The following is a 24,540-nucleotide window of genomic DNA, read 5'->3' on the forward strand; positions in this document are numbered from 1 at the left end:
TGGGGATTTGAACCCACCACCTTAGGTGTACGTGGCTGGCGCTTCTGCCGCTTGAGCCACCGGCGCCGAGCCTAAAGCATCTATTCTTGGCAAATATTTTACCATCAGAGTTTAGCAGGGAATCAGCAAGGCTTTTAGTCTCTAAGAACTTTTTTTTGGCTGGTTTATAACCAGTGTAAAGAATGGACAGCACTCTCAAAGGCTTTATCTAAGACCACTCCAACTTTAGTGGGAGCCTGCTGGATGTGGAGAGCCCTATAATGAATGAGATTTAGTTATGAATTATGGCACATAGGGGTTTAGAGTTATATTTATTTATTTTGACTTAGAAAAATGCTATGTGAACTCAAGAACTATCTTGAACTCAAGAACTATTTGGATTGTAAATAACATATTTTCTTTAGCTTAAGCATAAATTTTTGTATTTCACTTTTAACAAACGAGGAAACATCTTCTAATCAATGGGTACATTTTATATGTTACCCCTCCCCCCATGTTACTATGAGATAAATAGTATTTTTTAGTTAAGGAAATGTGGTACATTCCTATGATATTAGCAAAATAACTAATATTTCTTTCTTTATTTTTTTATAACTAATATTTCTAATCCCCATTCTTGGAAGAACATTTCAGTCAAGTATAACTTCTGTGACTCTTTATCTCCCCTTTTTAAACATAGAGAGACAAATATGTCAACTTATTTCAAAACTTTCTTCTTAATAATTTTTAACGGCTCTTTTAAGATATAATTTGCATAGCATGAGGTTTACCACATTAAAGTACTCAATTTAATGGTTTTAAGTATATCTTAGAGTTATACAACCATTATCACAATCTAATTTTAGGACATTTTTATCACTCAAGGAAAAAGCTGGTATTCAATAGTCATTTCCCATTCTGCTGAGCTTAGCCCTAGGTAACCACTAATCTATTTTCTGTTTCTATATATTTGCCTGTTCTGGAATTTTATATAAATTGGATCATATAATTATATCTTTCGTGACTGGATTATTTCATTTGGCATAATGATTTTAAGGTTCATCCTTGGTACGTGTTGTACATCTATCAGCACTTCATTCTGTTTTATTGCTAAAAATTGTTCCATGTTGTGGCTACACCACATTTTCTTTCTGCATTTGTCAGTTCATAGACCATTTGGGTCGTATTAACCTTTGGGGTATTGTGAATAATGTTGCTATGAACATCGGTGTGCAAGTCTTTGTGTGAACATGTTTTCATTTCTCTTGGGTATATACCTACAAATGGAATTGCTAAATCATGTGGTAATCCTATATTTAACAGTTTAATTAATTGCCAAACTAATTTTTATACAGACCAAAATATTTTATACTTCACTAGCAATGTCCTAGGGCTCTAATTTCTCCACATTCTTGCCGGCTTAGTATTGTATATCTTTTTTATTCTACCCATTTTGGTGAGTTTGAAATGGTTTCTAACTATGTTTCAGCTTTGGATTTCCCTAATTACTGATGTTGAGTGTCTTTTATGTGCTTACACATATTAGCCATTTGTGTATTTTCTTTGGAGAAACATCTATTTAAATTGACTTACCTTTTTATTATTGAAATATAAAAGTTCTCTATATCATCTGGATTCAGGTCCCTTATCAGATGTATGGTTTATAAATATCTTCTCCCAGTCCATGGGTTGTGTCCTAAGCAATTCTTTGTAAAATGACCCGTCTCTTATCCTTTCCCCTTTTTCCCATAAAGTCATTGTGATAAATAAATAGTTCAACATGTCATTACCCAGTTGTATTTAGTTATTAAGTTCTAGTCTGAGTTTCCCTCGCTGTCTAATTTTCTGACCTTTTCTTTGTCTTAATTCTCTTTAACCTGTCAGAAGCTTTTGATGCCAAAGGCAATCAGTCATAGTCTCCCTTTTTTTAAAATCTCTGTTCTTCCTTCTATCCTTCTCTCCCTTCTTTCTTTTCTTTCTTCTTTTTTCTTTTCCTTTATAAATAAGTATTTGTATTAGGGACTGGCTAAATTTCAGAAGCTCTCCTATAGGTTGGGGATAAAAAAATTAATTTCTAACCTCAGGTGATTTATGTTCTAGTAGAGAAGAAAGACATCTATGATATGCTAATAAATATAAATTACAACTATGATTAGCCCTGTGAAGGAAAGATATTTGGTCTTATATGAGAATGTGACAGGGGTAATGGCCCTGGTGAAGGAAACCAGAAATTCTTTCTCTGAGGAGGTGAAGACTTAGTTGCAATCTTAAGGATAAACATTTATTATCTACAACAAAAATGCAAGAGCATGTGAAAATGCTTGTGACTAAGGGGAACAGAGATACTTTGGGAAAGGAGACAATGTCAATATGGTTGCAACAGAGCAGGTGCAAATGGGATTAAAGCAAAGTTATGCTGGGCATTTAGGTGGGGGCCGGGTCATGTCAGGCCATGGAGGTCATGTTAAAAATGTTTGTCTGCATTTAATTTATTTATTTCATGCTTTTTAAAATTTTCAGATCAATATGAGGGTCTATATGATTAGGTTGCATAATTTGCTTGTATAGGTTAAAATCTTCGTTCAAGACTCACGTACTGTTGGTGAGACTGCAAATTAGTACAGCCTCTATGGAAACAAGTATGGAAATTCCTCAAAGAACTTGAAGTAGACATACTATTTGATTCCACAATAACATTACTGATTATGTACCCAAAAGAAAAAAAAAGACACTTTACCATAAGGTGTCTGCATTTTAAAACCTGTGGGAAATATCTAGGGAGCTTTTTACCAGGGATAGAAAATTGATAAGATTTGTGTTCCGAAAGTGCTGGTGTAAGTTCAGTATGAAAAATAAATAGAAAGTGGGTAACAGTGACTTGAGAAGATGCATGAGGAAACTGTAAAAGCAGCCCGTGTGAGAGATGGGCTTAGACAAGGATGGTAGCAATGGAAATGGGAATATGGGAATACATTGGAGAGGTATAGGAGAGGAAAAGTCAACAAGACTTGGTGATGGATTAATTGTAAGGGATTAAGGGAGAAGAAGGTATCATAAATGAATAATACCTGCAGGGCTCTGTTTCTTCTGCCATCTTATAAAATTAGGCTCTTACAATTGCTCTCTTTCCATTTCTTCAATTAGAAAATTATAATAATGTTCAACTCATGGAGATTATATACTATACTTCTACAATATCTGGCTCATATGCTATGTACTCAAAATATTACTTATGATAAAATTCCAAATATTAATACTGTTTAGAAAATATGCAGAGAAGAAAACTGAATAGTTTCTTTAAAGTGAAATACACTGAAGACTTTCATTTTTAGCCAAGATATGCACTCTCATTCCTCTCAGGTTATCCCTTTTATAACTAAAAGAAGATCCTAGTAGATGCAGGGGAGCAGCAGTTAAAGGTTCATAATACACCTGTCCATCTCCTTCATGAGGAGAACTAAAACATGCCATGTAGAAACCTCCTCTTCCTCTCTTCACTGAATAACAGAGTTCTCAGCAGAGGAGAACAGGTGGGAAAAAAGGCTGCCTTGAGCTGAGAGAAGAGGTTTCAAATGAGAAAGAACCACCACAAGAACTCTGGTGATATGAAAAAACAGGCAGTTTTGATCCTCCCAGTGGATCACAAAAGTTCTCCAGCAAAGGATTCTAATCAAAAGGAAATTGTTGAAATGTCAAATATTTAATTCAGAATGTAGATGCCTAGTAAGATAATGGCAATGATGAGAAAATTTGAAGACTGTCACCAAGGAACCAAGAAAAAAATTCAAGACATGAATGAAAAATTCACTAAACATATAGATAATATAATATAAGAAATAATATAATAGAGCTTCTAGAAATCAAATGATCATTTAGGGAATTTTAAAAATTAGAAAGTAGAAAATTTTAACAGCTGACTAGACCAAGCAAAAGAAAGAGTTTCAGCACTTGAAGACAAGGGTCTTGAATTAACCCAATCAGACAAAAATGTGCAAGGGAGAAGAAAGAAGAATGATTATATAGAGTGAACAACTATAAGAATCATGGGTATGCTTGAGGAAGAAAAAGAAAAAAATAGGGGAAACATAGTTTTGATGTAATAATTGAGGAAAAATTCCCTATATAGCTAGAGATTTAGACATCCAAATACAAAAAGTTCATCAAACATTCGAAGATTCACAGAAAACTGTCAGCAAGGCATATAGTTGTCAGCAGTAAATCAAAATGAAGGAGAAAATTCTGCAAGCTGTGAGATGAAAGTATCAAGCAATTTACCAAAAAAAAAAAAAAAAAAAAAAGGAAGAAAGAAAAGAAAAAGAAAACCATCAGAGTAACAGCATATTTCTCAGCAGAAATCTTATAAGCCAGAAAGGATTGGATCCATTTTTAGTCTTCTTAAACAGAATATTTGCCAGCCAAGATTTCTGTATCCTGCAAAGCTGAGTTTTGTGGAGGAAGGAGGAATAAAGACTTTAGCAGCTAAGCACATATTAAAGAAATTTGTCACCAATGGACTTGCTGTAAAAGAAATGTTTAAAAGTGCTCTTGACATGGAATAGAACAAACAATACCAACCAGTGTAAAAACACATTAAAGTTAAAACAACTCTTATAAGATAGTAACACAAAGGGGAAAATAAAGCAACACAGTGAAAACCAACACTGTGCACAGAACAGCACAACACATACTCAGCTAACATTGAATGTGAATGGTTCTAATATTCTATGTAAAAGACATAAATTGGCTGAATGGATAAAAACAAATAACCCAAATATATGTTTTCTCAAAAGAAATCCATTATACTTGCAAAGATTCTTGAAGACTCAAAGTTAAGTGCTAAAAACAATATTCCAGGCAAATGGAAAACAAAAGTCAGCCGGAGTAGCTATGCTCATATCAGATAAAATAGACTTTAAGTCAACATTGTTTAAAAAAAAAACATAAACTATCATATGTAATTATAAAGGGAACAATTCAACAAAAATATATAATAATTCTATATACATATATACCTGACATAAGAGTTTCTAGATCCATAGAATAAATTCTGCTAGATCTAAACATGGGGATAAATAGCAGCATCATAATAGCTGGGGACTTCACAATCCACTGACCAAAATGGACAGATTATCAAAGCAGAGTATCAACAAAGAAACACTGAGACTAAATGGAATTATAGAACAAATAGACCTAACAGACATTTATGAAACAATGTACTTCTGAATATATTTTTTCTCATCAGCACTTGGGGCATTTTCTAATATAGATCATATGTTAGGGCACAAAACAAGTCTCTGCAAAAATAGGAAAATCACAATGTTATCATGTATTTTCTCAGATCACAGTATAATAAAATTATAAAACAAATCTTAGAGGAATTCCCAAATCTATACAGAGTTATGGAAATTAAACAATGTGCTGCTGGACTATCCTTGGGTCATTGACAATGTCAGGGTAGAAATAAAGAGTATTCAGGTGACAAAGATAACACAAACTTCCAAAATCTCTCATATAGAAAAAGCAGTGCTAAGAGGGAGGTTAATCGACTTAAACAGTTATGTCAAAAAGACAGAGACCACAAATTAACAACTTAATTTTACACCTCAAGAAGGGAGATAAAATTGAATATGGTGGATTCTTGCTTCTCCATTTGTGTAATGCTTTACTAAGAAGAATGTGTTCTAGTTCAATCCAGGTTAATACAAAAGATGTAAAGTCTCCATCATTTTTAATGGCTGCATAGTATTCCATGGCATACATATCCAACAGGTTGTTAATCAAGGTAGGGGGTAGGGGAAGGAGGGATAAGGTAGAGGGGAGAAGGATGGGGAGGGTTGTATGGCACACCTCTTGTTGCAGGGGCACAATTATAAGAGGAATTTTACCAACAAGTGCAATCAGTATAATCTAATTCTTTGTACCCTCAAAGGATCCCAAATAAAAAAAGAAAAAAAAATGAAATGAGATAAAGAACAAATCATACCCAAAGCTAGCAGAAGAAAAGAGTTAATGTAGTTCAGAATAGAACAAAATAACATGGTAACCAAAACAAACAAAAAATACAAAGGATGAACACAATAGAAAGATGTTTACTTAAAAAGATAAACAAAATTAATAGAGCATTAATTAAATTGATCAGAAATAGAAGAGAAGGAACTGAGACAAAATCAATGAGAAATGAAAAAGGAGACACTACAATTGATACCACAGAAATACAAAATGTCATCCTTGACTACTGTGAAAGATCCCTGTGCACACAAACTAGAAAATCTAAAGGAAATGGCTGAGTTTTTGGAAACATACAACCTCCCAAATATGAATCAGGACCAAAGAAAAATCCTGAACAGACCAATGATGAGCAGAAAAACTGAGATAGTAATAAAAGAAATCTCAACAAAAAGAGCCCAAATCAGACAGATGAACAGGTGAATTCTATCAGACTTAAAATTTGTACCTTGGAAACTGAAACTGTTTGATAACATTAAGAAGCAAAGAGTGGCTCTGCGCCTGTGGCTCAAGTGGCTAAGGCGCCAGCTACATACACCTAAGGTGGCAGGATCAAATCCCCAGCCTGGGCCCGCCAAACAACTGTGATGGCTGCAACCAAAAAATGGCCGGGCGTTGTGGCGGGTGCCTATGGTCCCAGCTACTTGGGAGGCTGAGGCAGGAGACTCGCTTGAGCCCAGGAGTTGGAGGTTGCTATGAGCTGTGATGCCATGGCACTCTACCCAGGGGGATAGCTTGAGGCTCTGTCTCAAAAAAAAAAAAAAAAAAAAAAAGAAGCAAGGAGTCATCCATAACTTATGCTATGAATCCAGTGTCACCTGATACCAAAAACAGGAACAGGGATAACAAAAAGAAAAGGAAAGAAAAAGAAAACTGTAGACCAATATCCCTTAGGAACATAAATGCAAAAGACTTCAAGAAAGTACTAGCAAACCAAATCCAACAGCACATCAAAAAGATAGTTCACCAGGGTCAAGTGGGTTTCATCCCAGGGATGCAAGGTTTATTCAACATAGGCAAATCAATGAATAAGATTCATCGCATAAACAGAATTCAAAACAAAACCGTATGATCATCTTAGTAGATGCAGAAAAGCATATAATAAAATTGAGTACCTTTCATGGGAAAAAAAATAACATTCTCAAATAATCAGGCATAGACGGAACATACCTCAAAATAATAAAAGCCACATATGGCGAAGCCACAGCCAACATCATTCTGAACGGGGAAAACTTAAAATAATTCCTCCTAAGAACCAGAAGAAGATAAGGATGCCCACTGGCACCACTATATTCAATCTAGTGTCAAATGCCTTGCTGTTGCATTGCAAACAGGCAAAAGAAAGAAAGAAAGGACATCTAAATCAGGAAGGAGAAAGTTAACCATTCCTGTTTGCTTATGGTATGATCTTATATCTATAAAAACCTAAAGACTCCTAAAATTGATAGATTACTTCAGTAATGTCTTAGGTTACAAAATTAATGTACACAAATCAGTAGCATTTTTATGAACTAATAGTGAAGCTCAGAGACAAATCCATAACTTAATACCATTTACAATAGTTTCTAAAAAGAAATACTTAGGAATATACTAAACCAAAAAGGTGCAAACCTCCGTAAGAACCACAAAACACTGATGAAAGAAATCATAGCAAATAAACGAAGACACGTCCTATGCTCATGGATTGGAAAAATCAACATAGTTAAAATGCTCACACAGCCCAAAGAGATGTCCAGATTCAGCACAATTCTCATCAAAATACCAAAATCATTTTTCACAGATCCAGAAAAAATAATTGTAAACATCATACAGAACCATAAAATAGTCCAAATAGCTAAAATAATGATAAGCAACAAGAACAAGAACAAATCTGGAAGTATCATATTACCTGCCTTCAAATTATAGTAACCAAAATAGTGTGGTACTGGTATGTGTAGTCACATAGACCAATGGAATAGAATAGAGAACTCCCCTATGACCAACAGTAAAAATTCTAGAATAAAACATAGGGAAAACTCCATGGCCATTGGCCTAGGCAGAATTTATGACTAAGAACTCAAAAGCAACAACAAAAATAAATAAGTAGGCTTTAATTAAAGTAAAAGGTTTCTGCACAGGAAAAAAAAAGACAACCTAAACAATGGGAAAAAAATTGTTCATAAACTTTACATCTGACAAAAGGCTAATGTCAAGAATTTACAAAGAACCCAAACAAATTAGAAGAAAACATCACCATCAAAAAGTGGGCAAAATACATTAAAGGATGTGGGTTTTTTTTTTTTTTTCAGAAGAAGGTAATCAAATGCCCTACAAACATAACAAAAAATGCTCAACATCACTAATTACTGGGAAATGCAAATTAAAACCACAGTGAGATATTACCTAACTCTGTCAGAAAGACCAGTAACAAAAAATAAAAATACAATATATGCGTTAGTGTGGATGCTGTGAAAAGGGAATCCTCCTATATTCTTGGAGGGAATGTAAACGTGCACAACCAGTAGAGAAAGCAGTATGGAGGAGAGCCCTCACATTACTCAAAGTGGACCTCCCACTCACTCAATCTAGCAGTGCCACTACGGGGTATCAGCTGAAAGGAGAACAAGTCATTTTTTCAAAAAGATACCTGCATCAGAATGTGTATCACAGCACAGTTCACAGTGACAAGGACATGGAATTAACCCATGTGCCCAACCAGTGATGAGTGAAAAGAAAATGTGGAGTGTGTATGTGTGTGTGTGTGTGTGTGTGTGTGTGAAAGAGAGAGAGAGAGAGCAAGAGAGAATAAAAATTTACCTATCAGGTGTAATGTACACAATCCTGGTGCTAGGTACACTGAAAGTCCTGACTTCCGCATTATACAATTAATCCATGTAATTAAAACCTTTTGTATTTCCTACATATATTGAAATAAATAAAGAACTAAAAATTTAAATTTATAAAAATAAAAAAGAGAAACCCTGGATATAACAAAGCAAATACACAGGAAAACTCTAAGATCGGAAGAATGTGGACTACATAGGAAGCTTGGGATCTGAGTAATCAGAGGAGGAGAGTCTCTCGACTTTTCTTTTTGCCTCCTCTGTTTCCTGGATTGGATACTGAAAGGGTTTATACCCTGGAAATGCTGACAGGCACAGATTAGAACAAAGTTTCAAAGAAAGCTATCTCTGTGCAGCCAGAGTAGCCCTAACAAAACAGGGAACCTTTTTGAAAATACCGGCTACCTCTAGCCACATGCTATAGAAAAACTGCTTAGTAGAAGCAGCCAGTCCTCTGATTTGTCTGCTGGAGTGATGGCGCTGGGGTTCAGCAGGGAGCTGAGCCACCACTCCCAGCAATGCCCAGCAGCACTGAGACTCACCAAGGCAGTGCAAGGTGAGGCCCTGTGGCTCCCACTTTATTTCAACCCCATTTTCAGTGTGGTACATCAGAGAGTTGAACCTCCACCTCCTCCCAACTTTGATGAGGTGGGGACATTGATCTGAGGGGGCGGGGCGAACATTATTTAGGAGAAAGACACTGCCTTTCTCCTAAAATTGGCAACATATCAGTGATGTCTGCTTTACCACTCTTATGCATCCTAGCACTGGAAATCTTAGCCAGCACAGTAAGACAACAAAAGAAAATAAAAAAAAAACATGTAAGTTGGAGAGGAAGAAATAAAGTCATTCCTATTTATAGATGGCATGATTGTATATGTAGACAAGCATCCCAATAAATCTACGAAAATATATTGTAGACTAATAAGTGAATACAGCAAGGTCTTGGCTTACAGGATCAATACACAAAAATCAATTTATTCTTATATACTAGCAACGGATATGTAGAAACCAGAATTAAATACATATACAACTTTTCCAAAATGAAATAGCTAAAAAAGAGATACCTAGTTAAAAATCTAACTGAGCGTTTACAGGATCTGCGTGCTGAAAATTAGAACAAAAACACTAATAAAAAATAACAAAATCCAGGGACAAGTAAACAGAGAGGCATACTGCGTGTATGGATGTAAATCTACTCAAGTTGATTTGTAATTTCTATCAAAATCTCCTTACTCTTGTTCTATAATTTATGTAGAAAGGGAGGGGAAAAGAAGGACTACAATAATTTTGAAAAATAAGAATAAAGTAAGGGAATCACTCTGCCTGATCTTGTGGCTTTCTGTATAGATACACTAATCTAGATGGTGTGGTAATTGGCAGAGGAATAGACATATAGATCAATAAAAGAGAATAGAAGACACGGAAACAAACCAGTACCAATGTAACTAATTGGTTTTGACAAAGCTATAAAAGCAATTCAGTGCAGGGAAGTAGCGTTTCCACAAATGGCACTGGAACAATTGGATGTGCAGAGGCAAAAACAAGACAACAACAAACCCCCTAACACTAATTCCCCCAGTAATTGACACAAAATGGAATATAGGCATAAATGGGAAATGAAAAACTATAAAACTGTTAGCAAAATAGGAGAAACTCTTTCAAACTTAGGTTAGATGAGAGTTCTTGGACATGACAGTAAAAACATTATACATAAGACAAAAATGGTAAAGAGATCTCATCAAAATTAAATCCTTTTCCACTGTGAAAGATGTGATACGAGGATGAAATTACAAACTATAGACTGAAAATGTCGGCACAGCCCATATCCAGCCAAAGCCTTGTACAGACTAGGTATGTCTTATCTGAAATGCTAGAAATGTTTCAGATTTGGATATTTTTAGATTGAATAATGTTTTCATTATACTTACTGGTTGAACATCTCGAATCTGAAAATCCCAAATCTGAAATCCTTTAACGAGTATTTCCTTTGAGCATCATGTTGGTACTCAAAGAGTTTCAAATTTCAGAGCATTTTTTAAACTTTTATAAGTTTTTTTTTATTATTAAATCATAGCAGTGTACATTAATACTATCATGGGGGTACAGTGTGCAGTTTCTGTATACAATTTGAAATACTTTCATCCAACTGGTTAACATAGCCTTCATGTCTTTTTGCTCGACATAAAGTCCTCTAGGCTCATCCAGGTTGTCATGGATGATGGGATTTCGTTCTTTTTATGGCTGAATAGTATTCCATTGTATATATATAAAACGCATTTTAAAAATATATTCATCTGATGGACATATAGTTTGAATTCATACCTTGGCTATTCTGAATACTGCTGCAATAAACATGGGGGGGGTACAGATATTTCTTCAATGTACAGATTTCCATACCTTTATGTAAATAAATGGTAGTAGGGTTGCTGGATCATATGATAATTCTTTTCAGTTTTCAAAGGGCTGTACTAATTTAGGCTCTTCTATCAGTATAAGAATTCCCTTTTCCCCATATCCTCACCAGCTGGGTGATGTAAGCATTGACTGTTTATAAGCTTTCTTCTTAATGCTGATTTTTCTGTATCCCATAGGTTTTGGTATGTTGTGCTTCTATTTTCATTTGCTTCAAGAATTTTTAAAGTTTTACACTTAATTTTATGTGAGTCACTTGTCATCCAGGAGCTTGCTGTTTAATTTCTGTGTATTTGTACAGCTTCCAGTGTTCCTCTTGTTATTGATTTCTAGTTTTATTCTAATGTAGTCCAAAAGATACTTGATATAACTTTGATTTTTAAAAATGTTTCGAGACTTATTTGGGGGCCTGACATATGGTCAGGCCTGGAGAATGTTCCATGTGCCGATGAGAAGAATGTGTATTCTGCAGGAGTTGAATGAAATGTTCTTCAAATGTCTAGTATGTTCATAGGCTCTATAGTTCAGCTTAAGTTCAATTTTTTTTTTTTTTTTTTTTGTGGATTTTTTGTTTTAGATGATGATCTGAGAAGAAAGCATTTAAGTCCTCGGCTATTACTACTTGCCGTCTATCCTTTAGTTGTAATAATATTTACAAATTTAATATTTATAATGAATGTATAATTACTATATGCCAACCTTCTTTGTCTCCTTTTATGTTTTTTAAAGTTAAAATATATTTTGTAAGTATTTTTACTTCTGCAAATTTTTTAATTTCCATTTATGTCGAGTATCTTTTCTCATCTCTTCACTTTATTTGATGTGTATTTTTACCAATAAATTGAGTTTCCTATAGGTATCATGTAGTTGTCACTTTTTAGGTGGGGAATTTAAACCATTTCTATTCAAGGTTGTTATTGATAGGTGAGTACTTTGCCTTTCGTTGTGTTAATTGCTTTCTGATTATTGCACATATCTTTTCTTTTCCTTCCTTTCTTTCTATTTGTCTTTGTGATTGGGTGGTTTTCTATAATGGTAACATTTTATTCTTTTTTCTTTCTCATTTTGGTACCTGTTCTACCAGTGAGTTTTACACATTCATGTGTTTCCTGATGGCTTGTACTGTCTTTTCACTTACCGATGTAGGGCTCCCTTCAGCATTCCTTGTAAGGCAAGTCTAGTGTGATCAATTCACTTTGTTTTTTGCTTGTCTGGGAGAAAGTTTATTTTTCCTTCTGAAGGATAGATTGTTTGAGTTTAGTATTCTTTTTTTTTTTTTTTTTGAGACAGAGCCTCAAGCTGTCCCCCTGGGTAGAGTGCCATGGCATTACAGCTCATAGCAACCTCCAACTCCTGGGCTCAAGCGAGTCTCCTGCCTCTGCCTCCCAAGTAGCTGGGACCACAGGCGCCCGCCACAACGCCTGGCTATTTTTTGGTTGCAGCCATTATTGCTATTTGGCGGGTCCGGGCTGGGGATTTGAACCCGCCACCTTAGGTGTACGTGGCTGGCGCCTTAGCCGGTTGAGCTATAGGCGCTGAGCCTGAGTTTAGTATTCTTGGCTAGCAGTTTTATTTTTTTCCTTCACTACTTTGAATACATCTTTCTATTTTCTCTTGGCCTGTAAGTTTTGTCGTATGAAATCAGCTGTTAATCTGATAGGGTTTCCCTTAGATGCATTATGATGCTGGTTTTTTCTTGACATTTTTGGAATTTTTTCTTTGTCTTTAGCTTTTGAAATTTTGATGATAACATTCTTTGGAGAAGACACTGGGGGTTGAATTTGTTTGAGGGATCTTTGAGCTTCCTGTATCTGAATTTTCATATTTCTCCCAAGAATTGTGCAAGTCCTCAGGCCTCTGGGTTACACTTTCAGGTTACTTGGCAGGTCTGCCACTAAGAAAGCAGGGATCCAGATGTGGTGGCAGGCTGTTCCCTGAGGTATAGTGTGCTACACGGGCTCAGGTGCCACAGCTGTGGCTATACCACTATGTCCAGCTGGTGTCACATGCTCCAGCCTTCTGGGTACATGTGGTGTCAGCAGGGACATGGACATGCAGAGACTGTTGGGCCCTAGGAAAACTGCATTCTGGTGATAGCTCCACTTGTAAAATGACATTGTATTTCATGCATCTGAGAGAGTGGGGGTGACCCAGTGTAAATTCCTTCTCTGGAAATATGGAGTTGCTTAGATTCTTAGCAACTACCTACACTGGGTTTATAGCATTTGAGGGCTGTGCAAGTCTTCTGTAGCTAGGATTGCAGATGTCTGTGGTAGAAATATAGACTGCTAGGTATCTCACACTTTCATTCTCTCCACAATGAGGAGTCCTTCTTGGCTTCAAGCACTCAACGCTGAATGCTTTTTACCTTCTCTATACTGTCACCCTGAGTTTCTCTGCCTTATGTGGTCTTTATCACTTTTCTGCTGAATTCTACTGTTTTCCTTGGATACTTTGTTTGATGTATGGTTATCTGTTTGTTGTTTGGGTTCTTCTTTATGAGGAGGTAAGTGCTGAGCACCCCAAGTCAATCATCTTGTTGATATCTTTCGCAATCAATTTGAACCACAATCTGTTGATTAAGTCTGCCTGCAGGTAATTGGTACCAGTATTACCAGTAGTAATACCAATAGTAATAGCAAGAACAGTGATACTATAACTTAGGCTTATAACATACTTACTAGTTACAATGTATTATAAAAGTGTTCTGCCTATATTAACTAGTTTAATTCTCACAACATTCCCATAAGATAGGTTCTATTGTCATTCACATTTTATCCAGAAGACCAAAAATCACACTACAACAAAGATATTCATACCAGAATGTTTACTGCAGCCCAATTCATAATTTCTAGGTCAAGGAAGAAGCCCAAGTGCCCATCTACCCATGAATGGATCAATAAATTGTGGTATATGTATACCATGGAATACTAGCAGCCATAAAGAAGGATGGAGACTTTACCTCCTTCATGTTTACATGGATGGAGCTGGAAAATATTCTTCTTAGCAAAGTATCTTAAGAATGGAAGAAAAAGTATCCAATGTATTCAGACCTACTATGAAACTAATTTATAGCTTTCATAGGAAAATTATAACCCAATTATAGCCCAAGAATATGGGGAAAGGTGAGAGGGAGGGGCAAGGAGGGGGGAGGATGGGTGGAGGGATGGTGATTGCTGGGAACACGCCTATGGTTCATCTTATAAGGGTACATGTAAATCTTTCTAATTGTAGAATATAAATGTCTTAACACAATAACTAAGAAAATGACATGAAGGCTACATTAACCAGTTTGATGAAAATATTTTAAATTGTATATAAAAACAGCACACTGTACCCCATGACTGTATTAATGTACACAGCTATGATTTAATAAAAAAAATTATGAAACTAAGACACAGAGAAGTTAAGTAATTCACTCAAGTTCATGTAGCTAGTTATTCATACCACCAAACCTAGGATCTTCTAATCCAGGATGGGTGGTTCTGAATCTACTTTTAACTTCTATCCCAGTCCACTTTGGTCTTTTGAAGCCTTTCCTGCAGCTGGAAAGAAGTGTGGTATTTTTAAAAGGAAACCATATTATTTTTTGGTTCTCTCTGTCAAATATAGTTTTGAAGGTGCTAGTCACTTTGAAAACTTGGGCATGGCTATGGAAAATGAAATACGTAGGTGTCATAGCCTTGGTCCTTTTGCAATAGGTTATATATTCTCAGGAAATATGACAGATATCTCAATGGGAATTTGGGGCTAGAAGAAAATAAGACAGCCTTCAACTTTGGCATTGTGGAATAACTTCTGTATATCTTGATTTCATTTTAGCCAAATCTAAATTAAGTTCTGCTGCTCAGTGGTGTGTGTTTTCTCTCAATGTCTGTATTCACATATTTGAATACTACTTACTGGTTCTATGATCATAGGTGGGTTATTTAAAGTTTTTTTGTTTCAATTCCTTCATTGTGAAATGAATAGACTTATTTAACTTTATTCTTAGGAGAATTAAATGATACACTATATATAAAATATATTTTTAAGTTTTTTTATTAAATCATATCTGTGTACATTAATGCTATCATGGGGTACAGAGTGCTATTGCTATATACAATTTGAAATACTTTCATCCAACTGGTTAACATAGCTTTCATGTCATTTTCTTAGTTATTGTGTTAAGACATTTATATTCTACATTTAGAGAGATTTGCATGTACCTTTATAGGATAAACCATGGGCATAATCCCACCAATCACCCTCCCTCCACCCATCTTCCCTCCTCCCCTCTCCTCCCTCTCCCCTTTTCCCATATTCTTGGGCTAAAATTGGGTTATAGTTTTCCTATGAAAGCTATAAGTTAATTCATAGTAGGTCTGAATACATTGGATACTTTTTCTTCCATTCTTAAGATACTTTGCTAAGAAGAATATTTTCCAGCTCCATCCATGTAAACATGAAGGAGGTAAAGTCTCCGTCCTTCTTTATGGCTGCATAGTATTCCATGGTGTACATATACCACAATTTATTGATCCATTCGTGAGTAGATGGGCACTTGGGCTTTTTCCATGATCTAGCAATTATGAATTGGGCTGCGATGAACATTCTGATACAAATACATTTATTGTAGTGTGATTTTGGTCTTCTGGATATATACTTAGTAGAGGAATTATAGGATCAAATGGCCATTTAATCCTATATAAAATATTTTATATGGTGCTTGACACTCTTTTCTTTTCTTTCTTTCTTTTTTTTTTTTTTTTTTTTTGGCTGGGGCCAGGCTTGAACCTGCCATCTCTGGGTCAGTGCCCTACTCCTTTGAGCCATAGGCACTGCCCTTGACACTCTTAAAGGTTCAATACCAGTATATGAAATGCTGACAGGTGAGTGAGGATTATAGAAAACATGCTGCAATTCCTCTCTTCTAGTCAATGAGTTAATTAAAGGATTAATGATATAAATTATAAATATCATCACAATATATTATGATATGATTGCCTCCAAAGAGGGAAATATGTTAAATTTTATGAAAGTTCCACAAAGGATGACATTCGTGGTCTAGAGAGAAGGTGTGGAAAGCTTCGTGAGTGTGGCCAGAGTACAGGTTTGAACTAGTATTTGAAGCCTGGCAAGAATGCAGGTATACTGACTATTTTCATATATTGGTGGAATATTTTGGGTTAGGGGAACAACTTGAAAGACTGGAGAGTTAGGGGCGAACTCATACATTTGCAGAACAATGAGGAGGCCACCTCATCAGACAAAGGTGTTTACTTCAAGCATGTTGAGGCAAAAGACCAGGTAGGTTAAGGAGGGACCACTTTTGGAATGTTGCACAAAACCATCCCTTTCTCTACACTGTTCTTTTGCCTAAGGTGCCCGTCGTGGGCAACTTTAGCTGAGAAAACCATGACCATTCTTGTAAGTGGTAGGACCATACCTATGGTGCATCTTATAAGGATACATGTGAAATTTACTAGGTGTAAAATATAAATGTCTTAACACAATAACTAAGAAAATGCCATGAAGGCTGTGTTAACCAGTTTGATGAAAATATTTCAAATTGTATACAAAACCAGCACATGGTACCCTGTGATTACATTAATGTACACAGCTATGATTTAATGAAAAGTATATATAAATATTTTGTGAGACTTTTCTCTTCTTGCTGTTAAAAGCAATTTCTTCTCTCTGATGAACTTTCAGTCCAGTTTATCTTTATTCTGTTTATCTAGCATGCGCACACATGGTGGTTTGCCACAGTTATTCTGAGTTATGCCTGTTATTCCATTGTAATGATTAGTGGAGCACCCTTTCACTCCAAAATATGTTCTGTTTTCATGATAAAATATAAGGTCAACTCCTTATAACTCTTATCACTTCTCTTTTGTTTTCCGGTTAGTTATCCCTATTAAAATGTTCATATGAGCAGAGACTGTATCTACTCAACTTTGAATTCCCAATAAAGACCATAATAATTATTTATTAAATGTATTTAAATAAGGAGACTGAAAATTCTGGGAGTCTAAGTCTATACTTTTAGACTTTTTTGTGTTCCTAACATCATCTGGTATTGCACCTGTTCCTACTAGGTGCTTGGTAGGTTTTAAATTTGATTAGACATCCACAGAGTTACAGTCTATCTGGAGTGTGGTGGAGATGACTTTAGCCTGGGCCAGAATTGTGTCTTCATAAATCTTCTCTTTTTTTCTCACTACTTGCTAACCTATACACATTTCTCACTGATAGTCTGGGTTGGTTTTAAGTCCTAAAGAAAAATTGTCTTGGAAAATCCAAGGTGTTAAATCAAGAGTCAGGTGTATATGAGTGCTTTACCTCAGTTGTGTGTGTGTGTGTGTGACTAAAACATCTCTATTTTCCAGGAGTTAAACTCTCTCATTGCTAAGTCCCTATAAGGAAGTTTGAAATAAAAATTAATGGAGATGAATGAAATTTCCATTGATTGGAACATTGATTTAACAGTTCACTTAACAAACTATATTGAGTTTTTAGTTTTGTTCCAATTAGTGTTATTACTTCAAGGTTTCTAGCTAAGATTTCCACTCATGTTTTACAACCATTTATGAATTAAATGCCTCTACTTGATTTTTCTTCTTAGAATGTCTAAGAAGTTATCCCAGCAGGTGTTAAAGGGATAAAGGGCTTAAGCTTCCCATATTGCTCATCTGCAGAGTAGTCATTTGGACAGTTCTCCAAGTGTCCTGATTGCGAAATAATCCTGATTATGAGAGGAAATCATAGTTATTTATGAAATCTTGGTTTCTAACTGGAAATATTTCTATCTGCTTTGTGGGTTTAGATCCATTTCCTTCCATTTCCGGTGGATTAAGGATTGTACAGTAATTAGAACTTTTATTAATATGAACATGTCACTGTACATCAGGCGACAACCCCAAGGTTAGATTCTGAAACCTTTGAAAGTGGAGTATATGGAAAACTCGGGTTAAACTACTGAGGATGCTTAAACAGAGTCTCCAGAGCGAACACATCCCTTTTCTGTCCCTGTGCTTCCACCGGTGTTCCCATGGCCAGAGCTACTCCTTTGAAACATTTCTGGTAAATGCTCCTTTACTAGGCTACATTCACGGGCCTGCCTCTTCATATTTAATCCTTTTGTTCTGCAGAAGCCATAGAATTGGATATATGGGTTTGTTTCCTTTTCTTGTAAACCTTAGAGGAAGTTTTCTCTGTGATGGTGCTGCTGACACTTTGTGCCAGTTAATTCTTTGCTGTTGGCTTTCTTGCACTGTGTAAGAAAATTGGCATCATCCATAACCTCTACCAACTAGGTTCTGGTGACCCTTCCTGTCCTCAGCCATGACAACACAAAATACCCTCAGATGTGTCAAATATTTCCAAGGGAATGGGGTGAAAAATTGCCTTCAGTAGGCACCAATTGCCTTGGAACCTCTTGGAAACCTTTTTAGAAGGTGGAAAAAACAATGACCTTAGAACAGCAGTCCCCAATCATATGACTTACGTAAGTTGTTTGATTCCTCTGCAAAGTGGAATAATAACACCCATCTTTCAGAATTTAGATTTTAGCAGAAATTACCAGGCACATAGTAAGGTCTAGATACATGGTTGTCACTGTCATTCTTATTTGTTGAGTTCCAGGTAACTTTTCTCAACCAGTGATTCCAACTTAAGAAAAAGTATCTCTCTTTCTCTTTCACCCTGCAAACAGAGCACGATGAATGTGGTGGCGGGCAGCACAACTGTGACGAGAATGCCATCTGCACCAACACTGTCCAGGGACACAGCTGCACCTGCAAGCCAGGCTACGTGGGGAACGGGACCATCTGCAGAGGTGAGCTTGCTGCCTTGGGGGCGAGCTGGGAGCTGGTGCCCTGCCTGGGCTGCTGGTGCTGGTGTGGCAGACCCTTTTGGCCACTTTAGTGGCTGAAAATGGACAGAGTTCATGCTCCTGGTTTATCAGCTGGCAAGGGCCACAGTACAGCAGAGAAAAAGAAAAATACTTTGTGTTTAGGATTTTAGTAAAGAAAATGGTGAGGATGTGGGTCAGGGGCATGGCTTCACAACTGGGTGTCTGCTCAGCTCTGTCTCTTGGCCTGAGTTTGGAAGGGAGACGCTAACTGCTGGTGTGGGCTTTGATCAGGGCATAAGTGGACGTTGTTACTGTCCACACTTCAGGGAGCTGCTTGAATAGGAAACATTGTGTTTGGGAGTAGCTGAGCAGTTCAGAAGTCAGGGTTCTGGATTCCCTCTACATTTAGAATAAGGTTGAAATTCCTCCTTCTGGTTTATGAGGGTTTCATTTAGAACCAGAAAGAAGCCCAAATAGCCAAAGCAATCTTAAGAACAAATCTGGAGGCATCACATTAACAGATTTCAAACTATACCCCAAGTCTATAGTAACCAAAATATCATGGTATTGGCACAAAAATAGACATAGACCAATGGTGTGGAATAGGGAACCCAGATATAAAACAATCCATGTAATGAGAAAGAAATAACTTTCAAAAACCAAGTTCATTGGATTGGGCAGAATTTTAAAAGATTGATTTTATGCCATGTTGGTAGGGGTAGGGTAAAGGGATAGCCTCATACATGCCTGTGACTGTAAATGATTTAACTCTTTGTGTACAGCAATCTGGCAACATCTATGGTTATCCAAAGCCAGCATTCTCTTGGATTCCATCCCTTTTACTTCTAGAAAGTCGTTCCAGAAAAGCATAAGCTCATGAAGAGAGAAACATGTCCATAGAGTAACATTTCTGAAGCATTGTATGTATTCACTGAACACTGGAAACAATAAAAATATCCATCAGTAATAGAATGATGAAATATATTTTGGCACAGTCATGTTAAGGGATAGAATGCAGGGAGTTTGAAACTATAAGCTTGTGTGTGTACACACGAGCATACACACAGATCCTCAAGACATATTTTCTTTTCTTTTGACAAAAGAAAAAATCAAGTTACTGGACAACATGACACGTGACATTATTGCATATCTAAGTTAGTATTTAAAAAGTATCCATATACAGTTACTTATGTCACTGTGTCAAGACTGAAAACATACAAACTATTCATTTTATTACCCATGGGGATATGGAAAAAGAACATTCATTTGTTGCTGTAAATTCTGTATTATTTGTATCTCTTCCAATGGGAATTTATACATGAATATTTGAGTGTTTGTTTTTTAAAGTTACATGAGGCAGATGAACTTGTGCTCAGCTATTACTAAAAGGCTGAGGAAATTTCCAAAACAAAATACAGTTCAATGGATTATCAAGCCCACTACTGGTTCCTGCACGCTCATGCTGTAACTCTGAGGAGCGACATAGGAATTTGATTTTAATGCATTTTTTCAGAATTAGGTTACCTCGTAAAATAATATTAACTTCCCTGTTCAGTGAGTCTGCCAAGTCCTCTCTTGCTGTTAAAATAGGTGGTGACTTCACCTCTGTAGAATTTTGTAAGTCCAATGGTGAAAAATATAAGTTTAAATGTTCCTGGTATTCACAGACTCTGATGGGAAATGTAGGTTCTTTTGAAAGTTATGAATTAGGGATAATAATTTTCTTAAAGTAATTCTCATGACCAGTTCTGTTGACCTCAACATGTTAGGGGGAAATCCTGTGTTTCATCAACACTGCTTGGTAAGACATTGTGGTGTAGTTGAAGAATTTGCTCAAGGAGCTCATAAAGCCTGGGCTTAGATTTGCTTTCATTACTGGTGAGTTCTAACTTTCATATTTTTACATATTAAAATTTTGTTCCTATCACTTTCCCTGTTTATGGAACCATATTTTTGCCAAGAATTACTAAGGGACATGCAATGATGTGTTTTAAGCTATAAAATGCTGTACAAAGTAGAGGCAGCCTTACTAGCAATATAAGAAAGAAAAAAGAAGAGGAGGAGGAAGGTGGCAGTTCATGGCTGGCCTGAACCTGAGCCTTCTGCCTGAGGAACCCAAATCTGTGACTCAGTTTTGGGGTGTCCATTTTAGAGGTAAACTTTATCACCTATCATTGAGACATTTAGAGTGAGAATTGGGCAAGGATAACCAGAAAACCTGAACTAATTCTTTTTTTTAAGTGTTAAATATATAAAAACTTTTATAGACACGGTGATAATCATAAACTTCACTAAATCTGAGTAGAAATAAATAGGTACTGCTTTTATTGACAAGTGCGACACAAGGTAGCCATTTTTAAAACAATACTAATTGGTGTCAATTCTCTCTGATGGCTTTCCAAGTGTCTAATGCCCATTTAGGAGATTTGTCTTCAAATGGATCAAAAAAATACATATTTGTTTCAATAACTATCACCACGTATGTGCAAGACACTTTGCTGGATGTGTTCAGATATGCCATCTCATTTAGTTCATTTAGTTTCCACCATAGCCTTGGGAGATTGATGCTGTTATTCTATTTTGCAGATAAATCTTGAATGAGACATAGTTGAATTGGATTTAACTCAAACAGTAGAACTGCTTTTAATTTTCCTCTCCCTTTTTTTCCTCCCTTCCCTTCTGTTTTTCTTTTATCTTTTTCTTCCCTTCCCCCTTTCTCTTTGCACTTTTTGGCTGGGGCTGGATTTGAACTTGCCACCTCTAGTATATGGGGCTGTCGTCCTACTCCCTGAGCCACAGGTGCCACCCTGCCTCTTCTTCCTTGACTGGTCGTCTTTTAATCACTGCCCCCACCCCCGTAACTAGAAACCAAAAAGAAAATAAAGGGAAGAGAGAATACAATAATGATAGATAATTATTTTTGTTCATGTATTTGTTAAATAGACTGAAGTGCTTTTGAAACGGTGCAATATGTGTTGCTAAATATTTTCCCATCCGAGGTTAAATGGACAAAATGCCTGCAAACAGTTTCAAATCAGATTTGCATAACCTAACGTGGGGGTTAGGCTTATCTGCAGAAGAGTGTTTATCTGCTTTCCCAGCCCCGCATTAATGCTGTAAGGGAAAGCAGGCTTTCACTAGGCCATTGTCAATATGTAGCTGATAGACTAAGCCTTCCTTTTTATCCATCATTAGCTCTGGATAAGATGTGGTGATCCTTGAAAGCATTCTTGTCTTAATGACTGATCATATTGACATTTATTTTATGAACACACCGTGAGCATGAATTCTGTGTCTAGAACATAGTTCTGGGCACTGAAAGAGCAAATGCCAAGGTAAACAAAGTCCCTGGGGTTTCACTGTTTAGTGTTGGAAAAGAATTTGAACAAATGCTTACAGCCCTGGAACAGTTTACAAAATGATATTATCTCATGTTAAAGAGGCTTATAAGGACTTTCTGCAAATACAGAGCCTTGCAGAAAAGCATATATGTATTAAGATTCCTTTGGTTTCAAATAATAGGAATCTACTGGCAAAACTGGATATGTGATTTGCAGAGCCCTGAGAAAAATACCAGTGTGGGCTCCTGGTTCAATAGCAGGAAAGACCTGCCATCTAAAGGTACTAAAATACAGAGTTTCTCTTCCCTCCCTCGGCCCCAGTCTCTTTCTCCTGCTATAGTGTTCTGTATTTGCTGTTTAATGTTGCTCCCTTGAACATAGGGATAGTCTCAAGGTGAATGCTGACCCTCATAGGTGGTTCCATCCCATCCTGCCACCTGGCACACTCATGTAGCCCACCAACTTTGGGGTTCCCAGCTTCTATTACCAAGGTACCATGACCTGGGGCATGGAAGTTGAGTCAGTCGTCCCTCTTCCCTCTATCCCTCCACCCTAATCCATAATAGATGGGAGACTTTCACTGGGTTTGCAGTCTCTGCTCCTGTTCTCTGGATCACCTGTAGAATGTACCAGGCTGCTGCCAACTCAGTGCAGGTGTTGGCACTACACTGTTCCCAGAAACACCAGAGCATGTGTGTTTCTGCCCCAACTTCTCATGTCATGTCCACATCTAAGACCCTTGCATGAGATTTAATATTCCGTGGTCACCATCTTGAAGTTCTTAATAATTTCATATTTGGATGTTTCTTGTAAGGAAAGTCCAGTAAGATAAAGGAGCAGGCTCTGGATGTTTGGGGACCTTAACTCAGGTGTGGTCCCACCTCCCAGCACCTTCCTGGCTCTCCAGGATGGAGTCTCAACTGTCTTCTGCTGACCCCAATTATGCCACCCTGCCTCTTCATTCCCACCAAATTGCCACTGCCTCCGCAGGGTCCCTGTGCAATGGCCCTGGTCACATGCTTGTGAAGTTGGCCGTGTCTACTGTCTACTAGAATGAGTTAAAGTACGAAATTTTGTCACTGGGTTTCTCAGGTGTGTCATAGAACCTAAGGGTTAAAAGATGTCCGGCACATAGGAACTGTTATTGCAGGGGACGAAATGCTCATATTATTCTCTCCTCCCATCTCCTTTCTGTTTCTTTGAGTTGTTTTCATACTTCTCTCTTTGTGTACTGGAACTCTATTTGTTTGAGGGGTTGAGGGTCAGATCCTGTGTCTTGCAGGGTCCAAAACTTGAGACAGTGTATTAATATATTGTGAGAGCTATTGTGGTTTAAAGAGTGCCTAGAAATAGCACCCTTGTTTCACCTATGTTTGGAATCAACCGAGAATCAGATAAGGAAATAAAGCTTTAGCAACCAAAATGTCAACATCAAAACCTATAAAGATTATGCTAGAGAACATGGCATGTGTGGGGGACAGCAAGAGCATTCATAGTATTTAACCCCCAAATTAGTCTTATGCAGCCAATCTTAGGTGAACCAGGGAAACCTATCTCCATGTAAGCGAGTCTTCCTCTTACATTTTATGGCAGCTGAGAAAGCCCAGAATATGTGTTTCCTGCAGCCATGTTGGTCCCTAGAGCCTAAGTGTGGGAAGGGCTGAGCCACACATGTCCGACATGTCCAGTTCCTCTCTCCCATTCACCAACTTTCAGGAAAGGAGGAGCAGGTGGGTCTATAGGCCAAAGAGAGATTGCTCTTAGGGAAATCAGTTAAATGGAAAAAGAAGCATCTCCTGCTCTGGCTCTCCAACTTCTATCAAGAATTAGCAAAATGTTTGCATTGTAATCCCATCTTCACAATTAAATGAAAGATACAGGGAGCCTTTAAACAATTTTATTCAGAATTATTTAAATGAGAAATTAGAGTAAATGTGTTAGCTGGGGGTTTTATTGGCTCACGACTTCCCTATCTGTTGACCATCTCCACCAGAGGCACAGTCACTTTGGAGACTATTTTAGAGCTAGTGCAAGGTGCTTGCCCAACCCCCTCCAGCATGTCAGGAGATAGTGAGTGGTTTCAGACTCCTGATGCTTTCTCAATGACCTTCTGTTGTGTAAAGAAATAGATTAATTAATC

The 24,540-nt window shown here is 36.9% G+C and overlaps 1 protein-coding gene across 3 annotated transcripts in view; it reads left to right on the plus strand.

The window, feature by feature from the left end:
* The window catches only part of NELL1 (neural EGFL like 1), an 821,103-nt gene that overhangs the window by 494,920 nt on the left and 301,643 nt on the right, over positions 1-24,540 (plus strand). For all 3 annotated transcript variants that reach the window (XM_003781182.2, XM_003781183.2, XM_003781184.2), the window contains one exon: positions 18,919-19,041. In XM_003781182.2, coding sequence (XP_003781230.1) covers positions 18,919-19,041 — 123 coding nt within the window. The remainder of the gene's footprint in view (positions 1-18,918; positions 19,042-24,540) is intronic.

This window comes from Otolemur garnettii, unplaced genomic scaffold, assembly GCF_000181295.1.
Source record: "Otolemur garnettii isolate 467f Iridium unplaced genomic scaffold, OtoGar3 scaffold00001, whole genome shotgun sequence".
Taxonomy (NCBI): Eukaryota; Metazoa; Chordata; class Mammalia; order Primates; family Galagidae; genus Otolemur; species Otolemur garnettii.